General features: G+C 47.1%; 1 protein-coding gene across 1 annotated transcript in view; it reads right to left on the reverse strand.

Annotated features, from left to right (window-relative positions):
- Nucleotides 1-584: 584 nt before the first annotated feature.
- Nucleotides 585-23025, reverse strand: part of LOC128719251 (neural cell adhesion molecule 1) — a 36726-nt gene continuing 14285 nt past the window's right edge. The window contains exons 3-12 of the mRNA XM_053812874.1: nt 10607-10924; nt 10368-10519; nt 10084-10228; nt 9885-10015; nt 9551-9710; nt 9184-9354; nt 8682-8804; nt 2173-2484; nt 1807-2087; nt 585-1165 (exon numbers count right to left, since the gene is read on the reverse strand). Of these exons, the coding sequence (XP_053668849.1) occupies nt 623-1165; nt 1807-2087; nt 2173-2484; nt 8682-8804; nt 9184-9354; nt 9551-9710; nt 9885-10015; nt 10084-10228; nt 10368-10519; nt 10607-10924 (2336 nt within the window). The 3' untranslated portion in view covers nt 585-622. The remainder of the gene's footprint in view (nt 1166-1806; nt 2088-2172; nt 2485-8681; nt 8805-9183; nt 9355-9550; nt 9711-9884; nt 10016-10083; nt 10229-10367; nt 10520-10606; nt 10925-23025) is intronic.

Raw genomic sequence — 23025 nt, forward strand, 5'->3', positions numbered from 1 at the left:
GAACTGACACCAAAGTTTTCCTACGGTCACTTGAGCCAGTTTGTCTTTGTACACTATTTACAGGCCGAATCCGTCGTAAGGATAGGGTCGATTGCATTAAGTTGCATTTGAAAAAAGCTCACTAGTGTGTGTGTGGGTGTCTGTGGATTTGTGTTTCTTTTGTTGTGTCCCCCATTTTGTCCATCCCCATGCTGCTGCCAGGACGCACTACGTCCGAGCGTCCGTTTTGTACGACTTTGCCAGCTGGTTCTGTTCACTCGTTCGATTCCACACTACAGCGCCCCACGGTACCTACCTTCTCACAACACGAACTCGACTACTATTCACAGCGTACTCATATCACAAAATGATACAACGGTTCTAGCAAACGAAAATGCACCCACGCCATCTGTGTGCTGCAGCCTGCAGTCGACTGTTTGGTCTTCGCTCCAGCGGTAATGGTGACTTCCATTGGAAGCAAACCCTCTGGACTTAATTAGGTTGACAATGCACCGCCGCTGGCTGTTTCGTCTGCCAGCGGTGCTAGTGGCATCGCCTGTCGAACGTTACCCTTTCGCGTGAGAAACGGAGCCGCGGCACATTCTCACAGGGCCGTATCACCGACCCTGTGAGACTCCTATAGTCATACGGTGCTTTCGCGTTTCATCATGAGGGGCGTATCGGCGGACACTTCGTCCTCGGGCAGCCCGATGCACACCCGTGTCCGGGCCGTCGGTCCGAGATGCTGCATTGCGATGGCCGACGGTGGCGGTGGGGCCGGCGAGCCCTGGTTGCTGGTGACGGAGATGGCCGTTATGTTGCGGACACCCGCGATCGTACCACCGTACGATGGCCAGTGGTGCGCGTTGGGTGGCATCGCAATGCCCGGGCCGGGCCCGCTGACGGCCGTCACCGGATGCCGCGGCAGCGTGCAGGTCGTGTGGGATGCCGTCGTGAAGGTCGACGGCATGTGGCACATCGACACGTTCGTGATGGAGTTGGAGGCCTGCGGTGCACCGTTACGGAGCGTGCAGTAACCAAGGGTGGAGGAATGGTTGGCATGCAGTGCGGCCGCCATTGACGAACCGATGAAGTTTTGATTCGGTGCGGTGGTCGTCAGTAGCAACCTGCTCGGACTGCTTGTGTCAATGGTCGATATGTGTTGTCTTCGTTTGATGAACTCCATCTAGGGATGGGAATGTTAACATTAGAACGTATTTTTGAAAAGTTTTATGATAATTGTTTAAACAATATTGAATTTTTAAAACAGTATTTAAATTTAAACGAGCCCAGCATTGCCTTCAACTCTTCTATTTTATCGCAAGAACTCTGTAAGCGGTATTTTAAGAGTAATTTATTTGCCGTTGAAACCTTATACTGAATCCATGTGTGCAAAGAAGAGCCACAAAAATAAAAAAACGTTTTTATTTTAGTCTCATAATTTGATAATTTGCGTTGCCTTTGAGTGCATGTGGTAAAGAAATGGTTCCGACTTTGCTAGCTGAAATAAAAAATCCTGCATTATGTCCTACTTTACCACTTAAATCTGATAAAACAACTTTTGGTTGTTCGGATAGAAGACTTTTCCCGAGTCAAAAGCCAAAATACGGGTCCGAAATATACAAAATGTCATTCAGTAGCGGTTTTGTCCTGTATCTCGATCTCTATTTTACGACTTTGCACACGATCCAATGACGATCATACGATCTAGTTCGTTTCATCCCTAGCAACGTTATACTAAAGAAGGGTTCTCGCTTTGATGTGATTTCAATTTATGCACCGGTCCAACATTGAAAACAATCACATGCATCTCAAGCACACACTAACCTGATCATCTGAATCGATTGTGTCCGGAATAACGTCCGGGTTTTTCTCGTCACTCTCGTTACCATCGTACTCCTTGCTGGCGACGCTTTTATCGCTCGGTCCGGGCGATGATGTCCGCACGGTCGTACTCTGGGCCGTCTCCTTGTTCCGTCGGCCACCCGCCCCGCACGGGAACTTCAGTGCCAGCACGATGGCACAGCTGCCAATAAGTACGGCCGCCGCCAACCCGATAGCAATCGACAGGGTAGGCGTGAGCGGTAGCGGCGATCGGGGACGCTCCACTGCAACGAGATGGGAACACGAGAGCGAGACAAAATGAGTGTAATCCTACAGGTTCGCCGTGAACGGTCGTCCCAGGAACCGTACCCTTCTCCGAGTCCTTCATCTGCTTCTCCGGCAGTCGCTGGGTGGCGGCACTCATGACGTACGGTTCCGAGCGGCCCTTCGAGTTGAACGCGTACACGGCCAGCTGGTAGATGGCGCTCGGGTGTAGATTTGGCACCGTGAACCGTGGCACGGGCGAGGTGTTGTTGAAGCGCATCTCTTGCGAGTGGCTGTCGCGCAGCTCGAGAAAGAAGGATTGCGCTAACCCACCATTGAATCCTTCATAGCAACGAACCGCCAACGACGTCATGGACACGTTCGCCACCGTACAGTTGTGTACTTGATCCGGCCGACCTAAGGATGTGAGAATGGAACGCGTGTGAGAGAGAGAAAGAGAAGAAAAAAAAAGGAAGGAAAGGGAAACAATGTAAGCGTTGCAATAGAAAAGGTATCATCCGTGTATTGTGCACCGAACGGTGAACCCAATTCCGAACTTCAATGGCCTAGCGTGCTGTGGCGAACGAGTTGTGCTTCCACGTGGCAGATAGGAACTTATTGCTTGTCCGGTGCACATGAGAAGCTCAGCTGGGTGAATAAAAATGGACGCTTCGTATCTATCCGTCCACGACCGTGGTAATAAAAAAGTGCACTTCCAATTAGGACCCTTCGGTCCTTTCGACTGCTGCACAGCTGACGATCAGCGTTCGATAAACCAGCCAGGTGATGAAATGATTTTTCTTTGTGTGTGGACAAGAATGGAAGGCAAAGATATATGGCACAATAAAAAAAGCTGGAGAAAACATTCTTTTATTCCCGAGATTCGGGCAAAGGGTAGGATACACCACTCGTCCATAGGAGTGGTAGAGAGTAATTGGTTGTTTGTTGGCTCCGCAAACAGCTTTCCGAAGACGGATGGGAAGGTACGGGTCGCGAACATACGTGATGGTCCACTGTACGTGCACTTTTTTATATGCTCGCGTCGCACCAAAGTAAGAAAAATAAGATTTACTTTCCAACAGCACCGCTGCATCTCAGTGTTGTGCCACTGAGCTGCAGTTTCGTTCTTTCTTCCAGCTAATGCTGCAGCTGTCCGCACTTCCACGACCTCGGTCGATGTTGATGAAAAGTGATTCCTAAATAGCTGCCAATGGTACTCGACACTTACTCGGCCCGGGCGTTGTGGAATTGTGTGCGCTTAGAGGTTTTTTTCTCATCCCCCTTTTCTTTTTCTCTCTCTTGTTGTTATTCCGTGCCTCAAACCAGTTTTGAAGGAGCACTGAAAAGTTGCACTTGCACTTACGACATACGGTGGCGCTGGTCGCTTACACCCCAATTCCGCAACTCTCAAAGGGAAAGACGAAAATTCGGAAAACGTCCTTCCGCAGAGAATTTTCCCCCAAAAACGTGGTGCCAAACAACAACTTCCAGCGCAAACAAACTAACATCAAACTTCAGTAAACTTGCGACAAAAAAAAAAGAAAGGTGGCACACTCCACTGCGCCACCTCAGGAGGGTAAATTCGGAGAACTCCTCCACTATTCCCATTTACTCGTTTAAACCTTGCTTTGTGTGTATGTGTGTGTGTGTGGGTTATTTTTTGCGTCGTTCTTTTGCTCCTCTTCACCTACTAAAAGACCACAAACAAACCTCGAAATGAACCTCTCGTTGAAAATTTGCCAAAGTCACCACAAAAACATAATAGTGCTGACGATGCTGCCGCTTATTCGCAGGTTATGCCAAGATTGGGTTGCTTCTGCTTCGCGTTACCGAATTAAACTTCCAGCACCGGAGCGGGTCCTTGCTGGATGGGAAACTGGGACCGGATTGGGCGGTGGCTGTGCTGAAATGTTTGTTTGTGCCCGAATGCACAGCTGCTCTGGTGCAGGTGGTAGCGTTTACAGTGACGTTGGCGCTACTTTACCAGATCCATTTAAATGCGGTATTTAGCCAAGGTAATCACAGTACTACGGTGGCCGTAAGGTTCACCGCCATTAGGTTGGATTGAACGGGCCATAGAAAGCGTGCCGGAAAGAAACGTTGGTGATGATAACATAATGATGTGCTGCATTCTTACGTGAGCTACTGGGCACATCATTTGCAGCTAGTTGTGTGAATTTTGTGGCAATTGTGTACTTCAACGTGTTTGCAAGAAGCTTTAAAGATTCATTACAAAACTTATGCAGTGACGGCTAAGAATTGAAGAGAATTTTTAAATTTTTAGCTCCGAAATGACATTCTAAGGGGCAAGTCGAGTTTCAAGAATATTCTACATTACTCAAATTACTTATCTTAAAACGTAAGCCTTAGTCATAAAGGCTTCATAGTCATATTATCTATGAATAATAAATATTAAGACATAATTACTTACGATTTTCAACTGCAAATTAGTAATGTGCAAATTAGGTACGATATTATCCCAACTATCTACCCCTAATTCCATCGCACAGTGCTTCCTTTCTGCTATCTTCCTGTTGATTGTTTTACCTTTATCCTACTATTTTTCAACAAAATCCGAACAATTATAAACTAGTGTATTCACAACACATTAACCAGCGCTTCTTATTGTGCTATCCCTCAGAAACAGCATCCTGACGTGAGCTATGTTCCGGACAACGGTACCCAACTGTAGACTTTCCGGTCAACTTCCCGGAGGAGGACCTTTGCTACTGCTACTTCACAGGACGATGATTCTTTTGTTTTGAGCTACGCAACCCAATACAAAAGATTACCCTGGATCGGTTGGGCCGACTAGTTAACAGTGCGCACCGTTTGATCATCTACATCAACAACGTTGGGTCTGAACCGGACGTTCGACACGGCGATGATGTTCGAAGCTTTCATCAGTCAACTATCATGTGGCTTCTACCCTTACTGTCCAGCAAACGGTCTTCCCTTCTTTTCGGTTCGTAGTTGCTATCCCCTTACTAGTAAAAGCTTCAAGATGCGGGCAAAGTGGCGTTCCGAAAAGGTAGTTAAATTTTCAAAACAGAAAACTTCGTTTCCATCTTCCGAGATCTGGTTTCGCGTTCGCTGTAAGGTATGTGTACTGCCTCATTCATTTTGCAATACTTTTCCCTTTCAGGTGTGGCACTATGCTCAAAAGCTTGTCTTTTTTGTTCTCAACGGCACAGGCACACAACAGGACACTCCTTTAACTGCGCTTTTTCTACAGCAATAAAACATTTCGTTTAGAACTCCAGGAAAAGGTAGTAGAAAAGAAGGATAATGGATTTTCTTTTTGGTTTGTTCATTTCGGCCACATTGGGTGTTGTTTCTTGGGTGTATTATTTAATATTTAATCTGTTCTTCAGTTTCACTCTCACGGAATACTATCTCCATTTCCTGTACAGCTACCCTGTGACCTTTTTCTGCGAAATGGAACTATACCACTCTCGGGGAATGTTTCCTCGTGGGGTCGTTCTCACCTCACAAAAAACCGGTGCACCCACGTAAAGGCAAAACAATTTGCCTGACAAAAGATCAGCCAGGATTATGCTCGTTAATTTAGTCCGGCTCTTGTGTGCGACGAAACATTTGAACGGAAAGCTTAAGTGGATTGGTACGGGCATTTAATACCCTTATATTCTTCGCACTATTGTTTAAGGTACTTTCTTTCGCTATTGAAATATTTTTATGGGTAAGATAATCTGTTTGTTTTTTATAAGTACAACGCAAACCATCTTTCAGCTTGTGTTTAATTAGACATGAGCGCAAGACATGGTGAAAGATGAGGTGCACTATTAGTGGGCATAGTTGCTACATCTATTGCTTTTAAATACGTTAAGGACTGTACTCTTCGCTCACTATGCTCTAGTGCGCCCACTCATAATAATCTGCCGAAATCGAGTCTTGTTAAAAGGTATCGGTGTTCGATCCTAAACCAAAGGATTAAAAATGTTGTTCCTATTATAAAATTTTACATTTCGCCCAGGATCGTCAATGAAACGCGACCATACGGCATATGGTATGGTATCTTTGGTATCTTTAATGGTATCTTTAATGTTTGATGTTTTAGAGTTTTTCGAGGACTGCCTGTACAGAGCTTCCTTTTCTCGTTACGAAATAGTCAATAGGCCTAGCTGTGCTCCTGGGCATGGTCTGGAACAGGTTTGATATTGGTCCAGTCGTACGGAAGCCCAGCTATGCCACCACGCTACTGAATCGCTGCAGCGTCCCATATGCTTTGTTTCATATGTAGAAAATGAACGTTACTATAAACGAAACATCTATCCAGTTTGGATAAAACAGCTTTGTTTTTGACCATCTTATATGAGACATTTGTGCATTTGTGCTACGAGTCAGGTAAACAATTTAATTACTCGTAATGTAGTAGAATATTTGTTAACGTAAAAAACTAACTAAAAATGCAGCAGTATAATTTTTAAACATTTGCTCACATAATTTATCTCAAAAAAACCCACCTCCACAGTTAATTGCAAAATGATTTTCAATTTTTACTAACTAAGGACCGTAATCAAAACATTGCCAAGCAAAAGAAAAAGATCACTCATCAACGAGCAAATCCAATAGCATCCAATCAGGTACGGCTAGAGCCCCGTAGAACGTACTGATAAGTGAAATAGATATTCGTTGTGCTTGCTTGGGCCCGCACCGGGCCAACAGATGGGACGGATGGTGTGGAAAGAAATTTATGCCACGAAAACTCCTAATGAAATCCCTCCAGGAAGGTTTCATTTAAACGTTTGCACAACTACCAGCTACCAAACCAATACCACCGACGTAGGGTTCTCGAAAGGTACCAAATTGATTGGCGAGAGTTTCGTCAGCTAGCAACGCTTGATTTAGCAAAACATATCTTTGTGTGTGTGTGTGTGTGTGTGTGGATGTTAGTACATATAATTAGATTCTACATCTTCTTCGCTGGTCGCTCTTTGATGTGACCATTAGATTTTCAAACGGTTGATTAATGCAATATACGGTGAAGTAGAACGTACAGCAATAAATATGCTAATCTCACGTCTGCTGTTTCCCAGCGAAAATAATGTTATTGGCCTGGCCGGGCAAGCGACAAGGAACAAGATATTTAGTTATCGAAAAGTTAAAGATATTTAAAGGGTTCCGGATTAGGAGTGATTTCATTGTATTTGCTTACAGTGAAACCGATTAGCTAGCAAAGAAAGATTTGTTTAAAAGCATTCTTTTTTGAAATTAATTTTCCACTAATCAATGTAAAGGTATTGTTAGCGTGTGCTGTTTTATGCATCCTCACTATTTGGATTAATTTACCGGTACCGGATTATATTTCCATTTTTTGTGCTTTTTATCTACAGCACCAGTAGAAGAGAGAGCAATACATTAGTACCAGTTGGTACAAAAGAGAGCAAGAAGACTGCTGCCCTGGAAGAACAACAACACTCGCTTTACTAATCAAGTTGATTAGATGAAACTTCCCTCTGCCCTGGATTTAATTTCGTGCGGTACTCAACTCATCCTATCAGTCCGTCTTTGCCTTGGAATGAAGTGATCGACAGGCGAGATGAAACGCTGCCTGGCAGGAAATACTAAAACCAGCTAATGGATCTCTCGTTCCCAGCAAATGCCTTGGCAAAAGATCGTAACGGGATGGAGCTTTTTTCCCTTGGTTTTACTTCACTTTTTTACACATCACCCAACACAGCAGAAGCTGCTCTGCATCCGTAGATAAAGTCGGTGCTTAGATGCTGTTTTATGCGGTCTCGTATCTAGCAGATAGGCACCGACATTCTATCTCCGTTCCGTTCAGCGCCATTCCCTCACTCAGCTCTGATTCATCGAATCGAAGTTTGGAAGGCGATCGGTTGATGTCAAAATGTTACTTCACGATTACGGAACCGATTGGATTATCTTGCCGCATTCGGTACGGCTAGCAGAGCGTCCAGCAAAACGGAGCTTCTGTTTCGGTGCGGCCCAACGGACCGAATAAATTGATGTCTGGTAAGGTTGTTAAGGATATGAAATTTTGCTTAAAATTCTTCATTGAGTAAGTGTCGTTTAGTAGCCCATTGGTGCGCAATCACCGAAGCTTGGTGCTTGGGAGGTTCGCATATTGCCGCAACAAATAAGTGAACGAAACACTCACGTCCCAACGGTCCCAAAAAAGCTACATCGTTTCGTTGTTTATCAAAATTAATTCCAGTTTGTTTAACAAGAATAATCAGTTTCAAACAACGTAACAATGCAGTAAAAACTTTGCTTAGTTAAAACTAGCGCCGAATATTATCACAAACACGCATCTAAAACAGCACCAGTGTGATAAAATCAATATCTAACATCGTCCCGTCGGACGTACAGCGAATAGGTATCATGTGCCGCATGATGCAAATCTTTCATCTTCAGCAAAAACAACCACTCCCCAACCCCCTCCCACACACACACACATACACTTTCATCATGCTAGCATCTAACCAGGGCCCGAAAAAAAAAGTTGGCAAACAAGTGAAAGTTATTGCAGTCCGGGGTGCAAAAGCTCGCCCAAGCATCACCTAGAAGTAATCTCAAATACGGCTACGGGGTTCATCGTCTTGCCGGGTTACCGTTGACTTGGAATTTACCTGCAGCGATGATGTGGAAAACGCACGGTTGCCGTTGCTTGCCGATCTTGTTGGTCGCCGAACAGAGCAGCGTACCGTAGTCGAGCTCGGTCATTGGCGTGTACGATACGATCGATGACGTGCCTGCTGTACGGTGGCGACACACACCCCGAGGTTCATCATTTATTCGGGCAGCACGACAAGTACGAAAACGGAGCGAAACGATATTGCCCGCCAGGAGCAGCATGGTAGCAGGAAAAAGAAAAAAAGAAACAGCAACACAAAATGCGGAGAGTTAGTGGAAGTTATGCAGCTAACTGGAATTAAAATGAACCGGTAACATCGTAACGAACTTGTAAGCAGAATGGATGGGTTTACGTTCGCCCCGTTGTACGATATTACCTTTTACCAACTGCTCTAAACCTCCTACTTCGCAACAGTACTGTGACAAAATTCAACCGTACTGACAATTTAAAAAATCAAAAACCATCGAAGGAAGTCAATGAAAATGGCAATACATTACCCAGTCTTGAAATGTGGCTCGCCTGCACATCGATGCTTTCGGCTGAATTATTAAACGTCCACTTGAACTCCACGTCCGGTGGATTAGCGTCGACGACACAGCGTATCTCGGCATTTTCCTGCTTGGCCACACCGTACACCCGCGGTTGGTTCGGGGCACAGGTCGGTGCATCTGCAAATGGGAAAGAACGGGCGGCACATGACACGACAAAACCATTGCTAACCAATTGTCCCGCTACGCTACACCGAATCGATGGCCGAGTCCTTGTAACACGGAACCCCGACAGTGCAAGCGTACCGGTGTGACATGCTCCGGGCATGACGGCGTGGGTCGGTAGACGAAATGAAAAATTCAATTATTCACTTACACATCACATTCAGCTCGAACGTAGGGCTGCTACCTTCACCCTCGGCATTGAAGCCGACGCAGGTGTAGTTGCCGGCGGTGGTACGTGAGACGCCCTGCAGCACTAGCGAGTGCTTGCTAACGATGACACCCTGCGATATGTTGCGTGTTAGCGTTTTGTTCTGCACAACCCGATGGTAGGATCGTGTTGTCGTCGGTATTTGGAGCAGTGTTTTTTTATCCGCATAGCAAGGAAATAGGAAATTTAGAGAATTGAAAGAAAAAGTTGAGTCAGACTAAAAAAAAAAGGCACACAACGAGGAGTTCTTGCCGGTTCCGGCCGACGATCCACTCACATTGTGCTTCCATTCGACCTTATAAACGGCCGGATGCGCTTTGACGATACAGTCGAAGTAAACGTCCGTGCCTTCACGGATTGCGTTCGGGTCCAGGGAGCTCCCTAGCCTGACGGTCGCATCTGGTACGTCTGCAAATGACAAGCCAATGCGAATAAGGTAACGCGTGCGGTTATTTCCACTGCTTGGCACTACTTACACTGAATGTCCAGCTGCCAACCGTCCTCGAGGGCGTCCGATTGCACGTAGGAATTGTACGCCTTGCAGGACAAATATTTGCCCGCATCGGTTCGGTTCAACACGATGGATAGTGTGCTTGTGGTTTGGTTGCCGTCGGCCGATGTCTGCGTTTGTGATGGCGCCGGTCGCCGAGATCCCCGTTGGCGTGGTGACAGCGGATTGCAATACCAAGAATGTGTAAGTGTGATGCTGGCGCGTGGTCAACCGCCAAAACGATTCCAACGCTAAACATGGTCGACTTACCGTTTCCTTGCTTTTGTCGAGCCGCACACCGTCCAGGAACCAGGTGATGGAAGCGGCTGGCCGTGAACCAGCACTTTGGCACAGAAGGTCATATCTTCGGCCGGCCGACAACGGTTGATGGGCGCCGATCAGTCTTATGTTAAGTGGAGCAACTAGTGGTGTGTATCCGAGAACCAGACGGAAAACAGTGCCGATGAGTATAGTGTAATACTGCTGATCAACATTGCTCAATCACTTACAGTTCATATCGATCTGGACGGACTGCTCCACTGGATTGGCCCGGGCATGGTTGGTCGCCCGGCAGACGAGCTTGGTGTGCAGGTCCTGGCGGGTCAGCGGACCGAGCGCAATCTCACTCCGCAAATGCTTCCCGAGCGGCATGTACTTGGTGTCGGCTGCCATTGGCACACCGTCCCGGTACCATGTAACGGTCGGCGTTGGCCGACCACCGTACACGTCACAGCGCAGCTTGATGTTGTCCCCTTCGCTGTACGGTCCGGCCACCGTCGTGCGCTCCATGCCGAGCTGATCACGTATCACCATCCGCTCCGGCGGGACTGCAAGTAATCAACCGGTCCATGGGGTGCAGACAAGACGAGCGAAAACGAAAGTACAACAGCAATACGGAAAAAGAAAGTTAGCGTCAGAAAAGTAATAAAATTACTGATATAATAAAACTTTTCCCTGTACACGCGCAAAAAAACCCCGAATCATTTTCTGAACCGTACTGGAAATTCACGCTTTCAACTATCACTGTTGTAAAAGTAACGGCGAAAAAAGGTTTTGTCGGTTGTGCTAATCGTTAGCAACCACAAATTGGTCTTTATTGCCGCTTAGTTTGGAAAAGAACGAAATCGTCCCTTTCACCCCCTATTTATACAATTTTCCGCTCTCCTAACGGCCATCATCTTTCTCCAATGTCGACTCGCACACTGTTTCGTCATGATCCTATCTCGCTTGACATTTCATCAAACGGTGAACTTATTACTGCAGTAACCTTCGCTGTCACCGCGTGCGCACCACTACATTGACGCGTTGTTTTCACAACATTCTCCCCTCCAGTGTTGCAACTCGGTTCTTCACTTAACGAAACGTCACTGTAAACCACGCGGTTCCTAGTTTTGTATGTTCTGATCGTTTGATAAGTCCTTATTCCTTCCGCGGTTTTACATCTAATACTGCTATTTTAGTTGCGGGTCGCTCGATCGTACCGGTATTGGTTTGTATTGTCGCACGCCTAACCTGACCGTCACTAGCCCTAACCGCTGCAATCACACGTCCCTTCGGCCAACTGTTGCGAGGCAGGTTCCCATCCACGATCAACACGATATCGCCGACCGCGATCGGCTTTACAGGCTCGAACCACTTAGTTCGACGGGTTAGCGTGGGCAAGTAGTCTTGGATCCACCTCTTCCAAAATAGCTGCGCATTGCGTTGAGCCGCGCTCCATATCGCTCTCACTGCTGCCGGTGAATCGTCAAGGAAGGCTTGTGGTTTAGCTCCGTCCGAGCTACCCAACAGAAGGTGGTTTGGCGTTATTGGGGAGTCCATTTCGTCTTCTAACGGTAGGTACGTTAACGGCCTGCAATTAATAATAAGTTCTATTTCCGTTAGTGTTGACAGCAGCTGCTCCTCGCTCGGAGTCTTTGGTAGATCCAGGCTACTTAGTGCCCTCTTAACGGACTGCACCAGACGCTCCCAACAACCACCAAAATGAGGTGCAGCTGGTGGGTTGAAGCTCCATTTCGTTGTCGGGCTCGAAAAACTTTCCATCAACGATTTAGCGTCGACGTCCTTCATAGCTGCTCGTAACTCTCGCGCTGCGCCGACGAAGTTGGTGCCCTGGTCACTGATGATTTCGCGCGGTGATCCGCGCCTCGCCATAAATCGTCGAATCGCCAAAATGCACGAGGCCGTCGTTAGTGAGTGGGCCACCTCCAAATGAATTGCTCGCGTGGTCAAACAGGTGAAGATCACCCCCCATCGTTTCTCGTGGCGACGTCCAACGGCTACATGTATCGGACCGAAATAGTCCACTCCGGTGTAAGTGAAGGGTCTCTGTGAAACCGCAAGCCTCTGATCGGGAATCTTCCCCATTAACGGGGGGTTTGGCACAGCATCACGAACCTTGCACCATTGACACAGTCGCCGCACACGGTTGAACTCCATTAGCACCTTCGGTATGTGAAACTTGGCCCTCAGTTGGTTTACTACTGTCCTATGGTTGCGGTGACAGTATCTTTCATGGAAATCCTGAATTATCAGTGTTGTGACATGGTGTCGTCTCGGGAGGATGACCGATCTCTGAAGCGACTCATCGAAAAGGTAATTATTAATACGCCCGTGTGTCCTAAGCACGCCATGTTCATCTAAAATGGGACAGAGTTTATATAGTTTACTATCCTTTTTTAGGGGTTTCGTCCAAAGATACTTTCTGTCAGCGGTGTTCGTCATGCGTTTGATCTCGCAACCAAACTCTTCCCTTTGAATCGTGATGAATATGATTCGTTCCGCCGTTGATAGCTCCTCTTGAGTGAGTGGTCCCCTCGGTGTTTCCAACTGTCGAACCTTGTGCCGTAAAGTTTTTACATACCGAATAACGTATCCGACTGATCTCAGGAGCGTTTTCCATCGAGAAAACCGTGTGAAGTTAACGAAGTGATCTTCCATTGTGTGGTGCAGGATCACTTGCCGGGCTTCCTCGGTCGTTTCTCCGGCGTCTGTGTTGTTAATCGGCCATTCTCCTTCTGGTTGCCAGATAAACTCCGGTCCACGGAACCATCGTCCTGACGGCCCCATCTCTGGTATTGTCTGCCACTTAGTCGCGTCGTCCGCGACGTTTAGCTTAGTTGAAAGCCATTGCCATTCTTCCGCCTTAGTAGATTCGACCAGTTCGCTTACCCGCACAGCCACAAATGGTGAGTATCGCCTGTGATCGGACCTGATCCAGCTAATGACGTTCTTCGAGTCGGTCCAGAATACCCTTCTAGCAATACTCAATCGATGTTCTTCTTCTATGTGCTTGGCAAAACGGGTTCCTATTAGCGCCGCTTGCAGCTCGAGTCTCGGGATGGATAGGTACTTGATCGGCGCCACTCGCGTCTTCGAGCCGACTAGCACACACTCTATTACACCATTTTCTTCGAAACGCAGGTAAGCCACCGCTGCCATACCATTTTGACTGGCGTCGCAGAATATGTGCAGCTGTATGTTCTTGGTGTGGTACGATGATAGTTTTCGATAACATCTTCTGATGGTTGTTTTTTGCAGGTCGGGCAGCACGGCGACCCATTTCAACCATTTCTTCGCGACGTCACCCTCCAGTGTATCGTCCCATCCCAGTCGGGATCGCCACAGTTCTTGCAGTAAGACCTTTAAAAACATCAGGAAATGGCCAATCAGGCCTAATGGGTCATATATGACCATCAATGTTCGAAGTACCTCGCGTTTCGTGGGCATCCGGATTCCAGCTAATAGTTCCTGGTCATTCTTCGGGCTGAGTCGGAATGTGAACGTGTCGTCTTCCGTGTTCCACCACATTCCCAACACCTTCTCAGTACCTTGCTCGGGGCACATCTCGATGCTTGCTTGGTTGCATGCTCCCCCCCGCAAGCGCTCAACGACCTCCCTGGAATTGGATAGCCAGTTACGGATTTCGAACCCACCTTGTGCATGTACGTGTCGAACGTCTTCTGCTAGCGTCACCGCCTCCTGGACCGTCTCAACGCTGGACAGCATGTCGTCTACGTAGTGCTCAAGCTTTATACACTCCGAAGCTCGAGGAAATCTGTCTGCGAATCTATCCGCGTTGATGTTCTTCACATAGTGGGCACTACCTGGGGAACATGCCGCACCAAAGGTCATGACGGAGACTGCGTAAATCTTTGGCGATCCATTTGGGGTTGTATCGCTGTTCCAGAAGAACATTTGGCTCCGCTGGTCGGCTGGCTTCATACGGACTTGGAAAAACATCTCGCGAATGTCTCCCGTTACCGCAACCCGGAACTCGCGAAATTTGTAGAGTACTGCAACCAATCCTACCAATTGGTCTGGTCCTGTGAGGAGAAAACTGTTTAAACTAACTCCCTGGACCTGCGCGGCAGCATCGAACACCATTCGAAGCTTTCCAGGCTTATTTGGATTAAAGACTGGGAAGATCGGCAAAAACCAGTCTCTGGGTCCCCGTTCGGCAATCTCGCTCTCCGTCACTCGACGGATGTAGCCCTTCTCCTCGTAGTCCTTCATCTTTTGGATAATGGCATTCGCTAACGTAGGATCCTTCTCCATTTTCTTCCGTAGGCCCAAGTATCTCCTCAACGCCATGCTCCTGTTACACGGTAACCGCACATCGTCGTATTTCCATAGCAAGGCGGTTTGGTAGCGATTATCCAGCAGCCGGGTTTCTGAGGCCAGTATTGCATTGGCCCTTTCACTCTCCCTCGGAACGAGATGGTTTACGTTGCTAATTCCCAGCGATTCAATAGCGTAGTGTGTCTTCAACGTATTGTGTAGAAGCTCGTTCGAGGCGTCGTCACATATGCAGACATGGTAGCAGCTGCGGACTTCATCTTCATGCATCGACCCGCCGCGTGCCCCGAACACTGTCCAGCCAAGCTTCGTCTTTGTGGCGATCGGTTCACTACTTCGTCCTTCTGCATACTTGAGGGGCCTTCCTAGACTCCAGTTGTCCACTCCAATCAGTATGCGTGGTCTCGCCTTACTATACGAGGCAATGGGCAGTCCCTTCAGATGAGTATACCTCTCACCTAGCTCTTCCATGTTTAGCGATTGTTCTGGAAGAGACAAGTCATTAATAGAATGCACTATTTTTAGGTGAAATGATCTTGACCCATCGCGCACGCCTGCGATGCGAAGTGCCGCACGGACTGAGCCAACTTCCTGCCGAGTTGTGCCTCCCGTCCACCTCAAGCTCAATGGATCCGGCCTGCTTTCAACACCTAACTCGCCAATCAAACTATGTTCAATGAAGGTCGCCGTTGACCCTTCGTCGAGGAGGGCGTATGTCCTCACCTCCTTGTCGTTGCCGTAGAGGATCACCGGTACATAGCGTAGTAGGATGTTTGCATCTGTGCTTGAGTGTGTGTTACATTGTTTACCGTTACGTGTGGCGCCTTGTTTAGTGTTGTGTTCAGTGCCGGTTTTACGCGTAGTGTCATTTCTCTCGTGCAACAGTGTGTGGTGTCTTAGTTTGCACCCGTCGATGTTACACACCGTTTTTATGAAGCACACACCTCGATGCGCTGCCAAACATCGTACGCATAAGCCTTCGTTTTGTACGTGTGCACGTCGTTCCGATAACGGTAGTTCTCGAAATAGTTCGCAGTCCACCAGTTTGTGCCACGAGTCATGACACAACTTGCACTCGCGGCTGGTGGATGGTTCAGATGTGTGTACGGATACGTGAGCGTTTCGAGTTTTCGGCGGCCAGTTCGATTCACGACGGTCAATAATCGGCCCCCGTTTCGATGGTTTCGCCATTAATCTGGCCGCAGTTGCGATCTCTCCTATCCAAGTGCCAAACTCACTGACTGTAGCCTCCGACAATTGTAGCTTGTATCGGGCCCACTCTAGTAGACGCTCCGGGGGTAGCTTTGCCTCCAGCTCTTCGAGTAGTGCGACGTCGCAGTTGTATTGCCGCATCCCCGATATCTGGATCGTTGCGCACATCTTCTGTACGCTCTTCCCGAAGGCTGCTATGGTCTCCAAACTTTCCGCCCTAGGTGCGGGCATTTTCCTCACCTTCTGTATTAGACTCTCCACAATGAGCCCCGGCCTACCGTATTCGGATTTGAGGATGTCCAGTGCCTTTTTCAGTCCCGACGGCATTAGCAGAATGTGGTCGACCGAATCCAAGGCTTGACCCCGCAAGGCTCGTTGTAGCCGTAGTAGGTTTTCTTCCTCGTTAAAACCACAAGCTGCAGACGATCGCTCGTAGCTGGAGTAAAACATCGGCCATTGTTCTGGTACCCCGGAAAAGGTAGGCAGCTCTCTGCTTACAATCTTTCGTGCCGCCTTTTGACGAGCTGTTAACGTGTCATCCTCTGGGGTAACATCCAACGGCTTTGCTACCTGGAAAGACACACCACGCTCACCTGCTGTCGTGTTTCCGGGTTTCTCTTGTTGTCCGTCCTGCGTCTCACGGTGCGTTGCAAGGGATTCATCGACCGCGCGACGCCATTCCGCGTATTCCTGATCTGCTGCTGCGGCTTCATCGATGACCAACGTTTGGTCGTAGCATGGCGGTGATGCGGCCATCGCGCCCTCGAATGGACGCCAGCGACGTTGGTTGACCGCCATCCTGCTGCTGTTTGGTTGCGCCATTCGTGCTCCGTATCCATCCGGGGACGATACTGGGGTCAAGGGGTGATGAACTCGCCGGTCAAGCTGCGCTATTGTGGCTGCGACCCGATCTGTCGGCGTCGCTCCCAGCCTCTCTGTGTCTCGCACCCAGCCCTCTAATCCTTCCACTTTTCCGCTCGGTATTCCGTCCGAAACGGCTCTTTCGCGTTCTCGTGCGAATTCGCGACGCTCTAGTTCCAGCTCTCGACGTTCCAACTCCAGCTGCTTTCGCGCCAGATTGAGCTCTCTGGCTTCCAGGTCGGATCTATTCGTCCTTCTTGAGCAGATGGACTCTTCATCAGCGGATGGCGCATGTGTATCAGTACGCCTCCCTGAAGTATATTGAAGTGGCTCCGGCTGAAGCTCCCGGTCCACACTCGCACTTCCTGAACTTTTTGCTTCTTCCATGTCCCTTACAACAAACGCTTCACCTCGTATGAGTGCACTAAAATCCACTGTCGATTGACGGTTTCACTTTCGTAGTTTTCGCGCGCGTACCGTAACACTACTTGGTGATCGAACGATTTGCACTTTACCCGCGAGTGACTTAACTACGTGAAATTGTGAACAAAAAAACGAACTCGGGTGAATCGCGTTACACGATTAACAATTTGTGGAATGTTGTAAAAGTAACGGCGAAAAAAGGTTTTGTCGGTTGTGCTAATCGTTAGCAACCACAAATTGGTCTTTATTGCCGCTTAGTTTGGAAAAGAACGAAATCGTCCCTTTCACCCCCTATTTATACAATTTTCCGCTCTCCTAACGGCCATCATCTTTCTCCAATGTCGACTCGCACACTGTTTCGTCATGATCCTATCTCGCTTGACATTTCATCAAACGGTGAACTTATTACTGCAGTAACCTTCGCTGTCACCGCGTGCGCACCACTACATTGACGCGTTGTTTTCACAACAATCACCTCGAGGGTTGCTCCGGCTTGCCCGGCTTACTTTCCCAACGCCGAGTCCCCCTTTCGATCGTGCGAACTAGAACAGGATGTGTACTTAATGGAAAATCTTGGCAAAAGTTCTTTCCCCGCCTTGCTAACCGAGCGGTTCGGTTCGTTTTTCCACGCGCAATATCTGCGGCAGCCTCTCCACGACTTCCTCCTCCTAGACCACGGTTGCTGTAGGATTGACCAAAAACTTTGCCAAACGCTTGTCGTCTGCACGGGGGCCACCAGTGCAGTGCTCATTTTCTTGTGCACTAATTTTAATGATCTGCAGTTTAATTACGTTTCCACAAGCGCACCTTCCAATCCACACTGTCCATGGTGGCAACGACGGGAAGTTTTGCTGGGTTTTACTGGCTTGCGGCAACTTGGTGGTTACCTTACCTGGATGGGGGTGAAGAGTGCGCACAAAAAAAACCCATACTCACACACACCAGAACTGCATCTCTTTCTCTGAACTCTTGACCCAATACTGGTACTTGGCAACCAACGTAAGCGATAACGAAGGGAATGATGATGATGGTTGTAACGGTGCTGCTTCTCACCATATTGGAGCGAAGAGCATCGATGGGAAGAACATTAAAACACGAAATTGACACTCACGGATGAGTCCTTTGACTACAGCTAAGTAGCAGACAGCATGGTGGCAGTGGTGTAATGGTGTTGCTGCAAGTATTTCTGTCGCTTAATTATGCACTGCAGTGAATCTTCCAGACAGCATATTTAAGCAGTCAGCCAAAAGGGAGGTGCAATTGTAGGTGTACTCGAAACGGTTTGCTTTAGCTTTTGGTGGAAGCTTAGAAGGGGAGGGGATTGGATGCTTGGATGTTGGAATGCTTTATTGAAATTACACTATTTCCATTTCCGGAATGAAAGTCATCAGAGGGTTTTAAAAGTTCTTCATCCAGGGATTGTTAAATACAGTGGTTCAAACGTGCCAATACTGGAACTCCGATCTTTGGAGCTCAAAAGGCAATTTTGACAGGTAGAGTGTCCATTGATTTCATTGAAATTCTCTTAGAGGATTCGATTCTCAACCGTGACGTTAATTATCACGCTTATGATGTTTTAAATAATTCGTCTTTGAGACAATCATCTTCACAGTCATCTTCTTGTTCGTGGCGTAGTGTCTGAGTTATGCGACCCTCCGTGGGTATGCCTATAATTTCTGGTGTGAAAGACTTTTGTCTAGCGATCAAGAGATCTACTGATGTAGAGATCTTTTAGACGATTTCTGTTAAATACCAATGATAAAAATATTATGTTGTATTACTAAAATTTAAAAAAAAAGTTGTAACAGCTCAGAAACTGAAACCGACAGATACTAATTTTCATTTCGAAGCACAAGAAAACAACATGGTCGTATCTAACTACGGAAACAACAAACGAATTACGAATCAAGAGCAGTGAGATGGCATTTAGAATAGTTAAATCTATGCTATTTTAAGCTGTAAAAAAGTAGGTGTTTCTAGTAAAAGTAACGAGAAGCTTCCCATGTTTTGTTTTTTTTTTAAAAAAGTGTAATTGCTTCACGAAATAAGGATTTTCAGCTTTACAAAGGACCAGGCTGCTCCATTTTTAGTGTGAGACCCCTCTAGTACGGATTCACTGTTTAAAAATGTGCCCAGCATATCTTCAAACTGTTAATCAAGAGGGAAGTACAAATAGTTACATTCCGGATATGTGTTAAACAAATCACCAAACAGTTCAAAGTTACAGAAAATGAATTTGCTTAATGCTAAAACGTTAATTTCGTCCAAAACCACTAACCAATTACTAGATGCTCATAGCTTTCACTGGAAATAAATGGTTTATTTCAGAGATTCGAAAAAAAAACGTGTTCAGTTTCTATTATGTTATACGTCATTTTGCCGTCGAAGGAATTGTTTTTATGAAAATGTAATTCCAAGTTGATAACAAGTAGCTATTATAAAATTGTATATTAAACAAACCAATTATAGTTGGTTCGTATGCTCAGCTTACAGAGAAGTTAATATTGCAGAAAGCGATAAAATAATATCAAACACATCAGCCAGCTAATTACGCCAGCCGCTTAGCTTGTTAACTTAACGAGCTTGAGCAGCGGTACGAGACAATGGCAAAACTGTCGTACGCTCATAAATGAAGCGCAAAGCATAAATGTACCGAACGATGGTTTGTCATTCGCATCCATCCCCACGTACGATGTATGCACGCTATACGTCAGATTATGCTCAAAACTTAACTGAACTGGTGCTTGGCGGGCACAACGCACATAACGCGACCAACTCGCTTCGTGATGTGAACCACACAGTGACAAATAAAAAAAACCATACACACACACATACAGTAAAATTGCCAATAAAAAATGGCAAAATATAACACATAAATGAGAAAAATGTCCATCAAGGGAATGAAGCTTCCTGAAGGGTGTATACCATTGGCTGCAATCATGTGCATGGGAAAAAAGACAGTTTTCACAAACCGCACCCCCCTCCACCCCCCAAAAAAACCGGGAATGTGCCGGGTACCATTGAGTTGTGTTTTCAACGAGTTAGCACAATTCTTTCCGGCCAGTTTAGCTCGTTGGGGCTGTTTGGGATGTAGACTGGCGTGTGTATGTGTCTGTGGCACAGTATGAAAAGAGAGCGGAGGGACAAAACGACGGCTCAATTTCACATGCACTCACACCCACACACACACACACGCTCATGTTTGTACGCACATGTACGCTCACCCAGCCACGCATAATGCATGAGCCATCCATATTTTGGCCCCAGCTCTTGATAGCTCCCGTTTCGAGTTTGCGGAATTTGGAATGCGCAGAAACAGAATCCGACTATTGTTCTACATATTTCATATTTTATTCGCGTGAAGCGTACCACATTGTGGAGTGGATCCGACCGACCGTGTGGTGGTGGGAGGCCCCGAGGTATGGTTGGGACCGGGTCGCGAGCGACTCGTTGAATATCAAAGCACTCCCTCGTGGCTAATTTTCACCGTAAAAAGTAAAGCCAAGGACCGGTGTGGTTGGTAGGTGGGGGGAGATGACCGGGCAGGAAGGATGAAGTGGGAGCGGCGAGTGCATGTGATGTGGATGAAATATGGACACATGGAGATCCCATACTGCGCAAACCCGGGGAAACATGGTTGGGTAGAATTCAAGCAAAAGTAAAACAAATACAGTTTAATGCTCGTGCTTTTTCCGTTGGCTTCCACCCCGAACTGGAAACACGGGCCCTGCTGTGACTGCTGCGGTGTACACTCTGCCATCGGTCGGTAACGGAGGCAATTGCGAAACGTCCGCTACCGAAGGAAGGTGCACATGCAGTTTTGGAAAATTGTTTGGAAAGAAGCATACTAGTCAAACAGAAGAACGAAACAGCACGGATGACGGGGATCAAGGCACACAAAAAACTATCTATTACAAACCGCTCATCATCCAGCAAACCAACTCGTTGGAAGCTGCAGGAGACGAGGAGAAGAGAACCCCGCGCTTGGGGACAACGGAAGCGAAAGATGTGCTAATGTACTGGCATTGTTGGTGCTACATAGCGTAGGAAACGAACCCTACCGCAGAGGGAAATTCTATTCTCCCTTTGGTGTAAACAAAAGTAAAACTCCAACCTGGGACACATATAGTAGCGTTGCGCACTCTATAAAATTCTCGGTACCAACTACCCACAAGCGGATTATCGGTTTTGGTTGCTATGTACAAAATGTAACCACTCCAGTTCATGATTTGTTCATGCCTGTAAGACATGAGTGCACGAGAGGTGGAAATTTGGTGGAAGCAAAGCTGAAGCTATCCATAAAGTTGAGAGTTTATGCTAATGATGTGCATTTAGTTCTTTGTTCAATTTGAGGCCAATTAAAAATAGTGTAACATCAAACTGCTCAAACATCAATGAGCATCATCAGTTTAGTGCTCTAGAGATTCCAAGAGGGCTCTTTACATCTTTTAAGCTTCAGCACTTATTATCCTTCAACAACTATCGACACTCGACGGGCACAAGCTATTGATTTTCTATTGTTAGACCACACACAGACAACGAAACCATTAATGGGCGCTTAGTTACGCTAAGGATTAATCTTCTTAGAAAAATAAATTAATGCCGTAACAAAAAACTGAATGAAGTTTTTCTGCCCCAAAATTAGAAACACCGACATCCTATTCCACCAACTCTACCACCAAACTCCCAACGTCCTGCCGGTATGACGAAGGATTATACTTTCGATTGTTAAATAACTTATTTCATCTCTGGCGAACGTTCGCAAGCTTTCCTTTCCTCCCGGGTGGCGTGATCCCAGCCTCCTCGATGCCTAATGTCCTGAACTCATCAGTCATCAGTTCTCGCATTGACAAAGGGACGCACCTCCGAAAGCAATTATGCCCAACCATCGCTGGCCGGGATGAGCCCCGTAGGCCTTTCCGCTATGCTTTGTATATGCCCGCCTTCCTTTTTTTTTTGGTTTTGCTGTGAAGCTCTCCTTCATTACTTACAATTCCATACCAATGAAACGCACAGGACAAAACAAAAAAGAACACACACAAACTCCCAACAAAAACGCTGCTAAGTAGAGCAAAAAAAAAAACAGGGGGGCAGCTGGGTGTAAAAACGATCCATCCCGCACGCTGGACAATCCGTTGCCGGTCAACGACGGCCTAATGGTTGCGTTGTTTGTCCAAATCTCCCATCATTATTCCCTGCTTAAACCATTTAAACATAATTAATTTACAGCTTTCTGGTGGAGTTTGATGGAAAACGGTTGAGGCGGTGAAAAAGGGAAAAGCCTGCCCGGGCCAGGGTCCTGTGTTTGGGAAAGCTTACCATCAGCGTTTTTTTTTTTTTGGTATGCGTGTGTCTCCCCTTTTGCCGCAAACCGTAGACTAGACACTGGGCATACACCAGCGGCGGTATACTAACGAACGGATTAGTGACAGCGACAAAATCGACCAAAGGCTCCAGAAAGAGCGTTCGTTGTGGGCAACAGCATCCCTGTCAGTGGGTGGATGGTTAATGTTCCCCACCATACCGAAACCAAATGCTCCAAAAAGGCGGTGAGGATGGGCTTTGTGCGACGGATGGTGGGTGGGAAGCGGGGGTTCATCTTGTGGCTTCAACTTTGGTGCGATTCACACCGACAGTCAGACACTGACGATGATGATGATCCTTTTCCGCTAACAAAAGCGGTATATTTGACGTTAAAGAGTGATTTATTTCGTTCGCTGCCATGACAAACCTGAGGGGACGTCCAGCAGGGTAGTTGGCGGAAGGTTGTATCGTCGATGGGATTATTGAAAGAAGTAAATCGATTGTCTAGCATTTGGGAAACTGGCGTTGGGAAACACATTACCTTAAGCAG

This window comes from Anopheles marshallii, chromosome 2, assembly GCF_943734725.1.
Source record: "Anopheles marshallii chromosome 2, idAnoMarsDA_429_01, whole genome shotgun sequence".
In the NCBI taxonomy this organism is placed as follows: domain Eukaryota; kingdom Metazoa; phylum Arthropoda; class Insecta; order Diptera; family Culicidae; genus Anopheles; species Anopheles marshallii.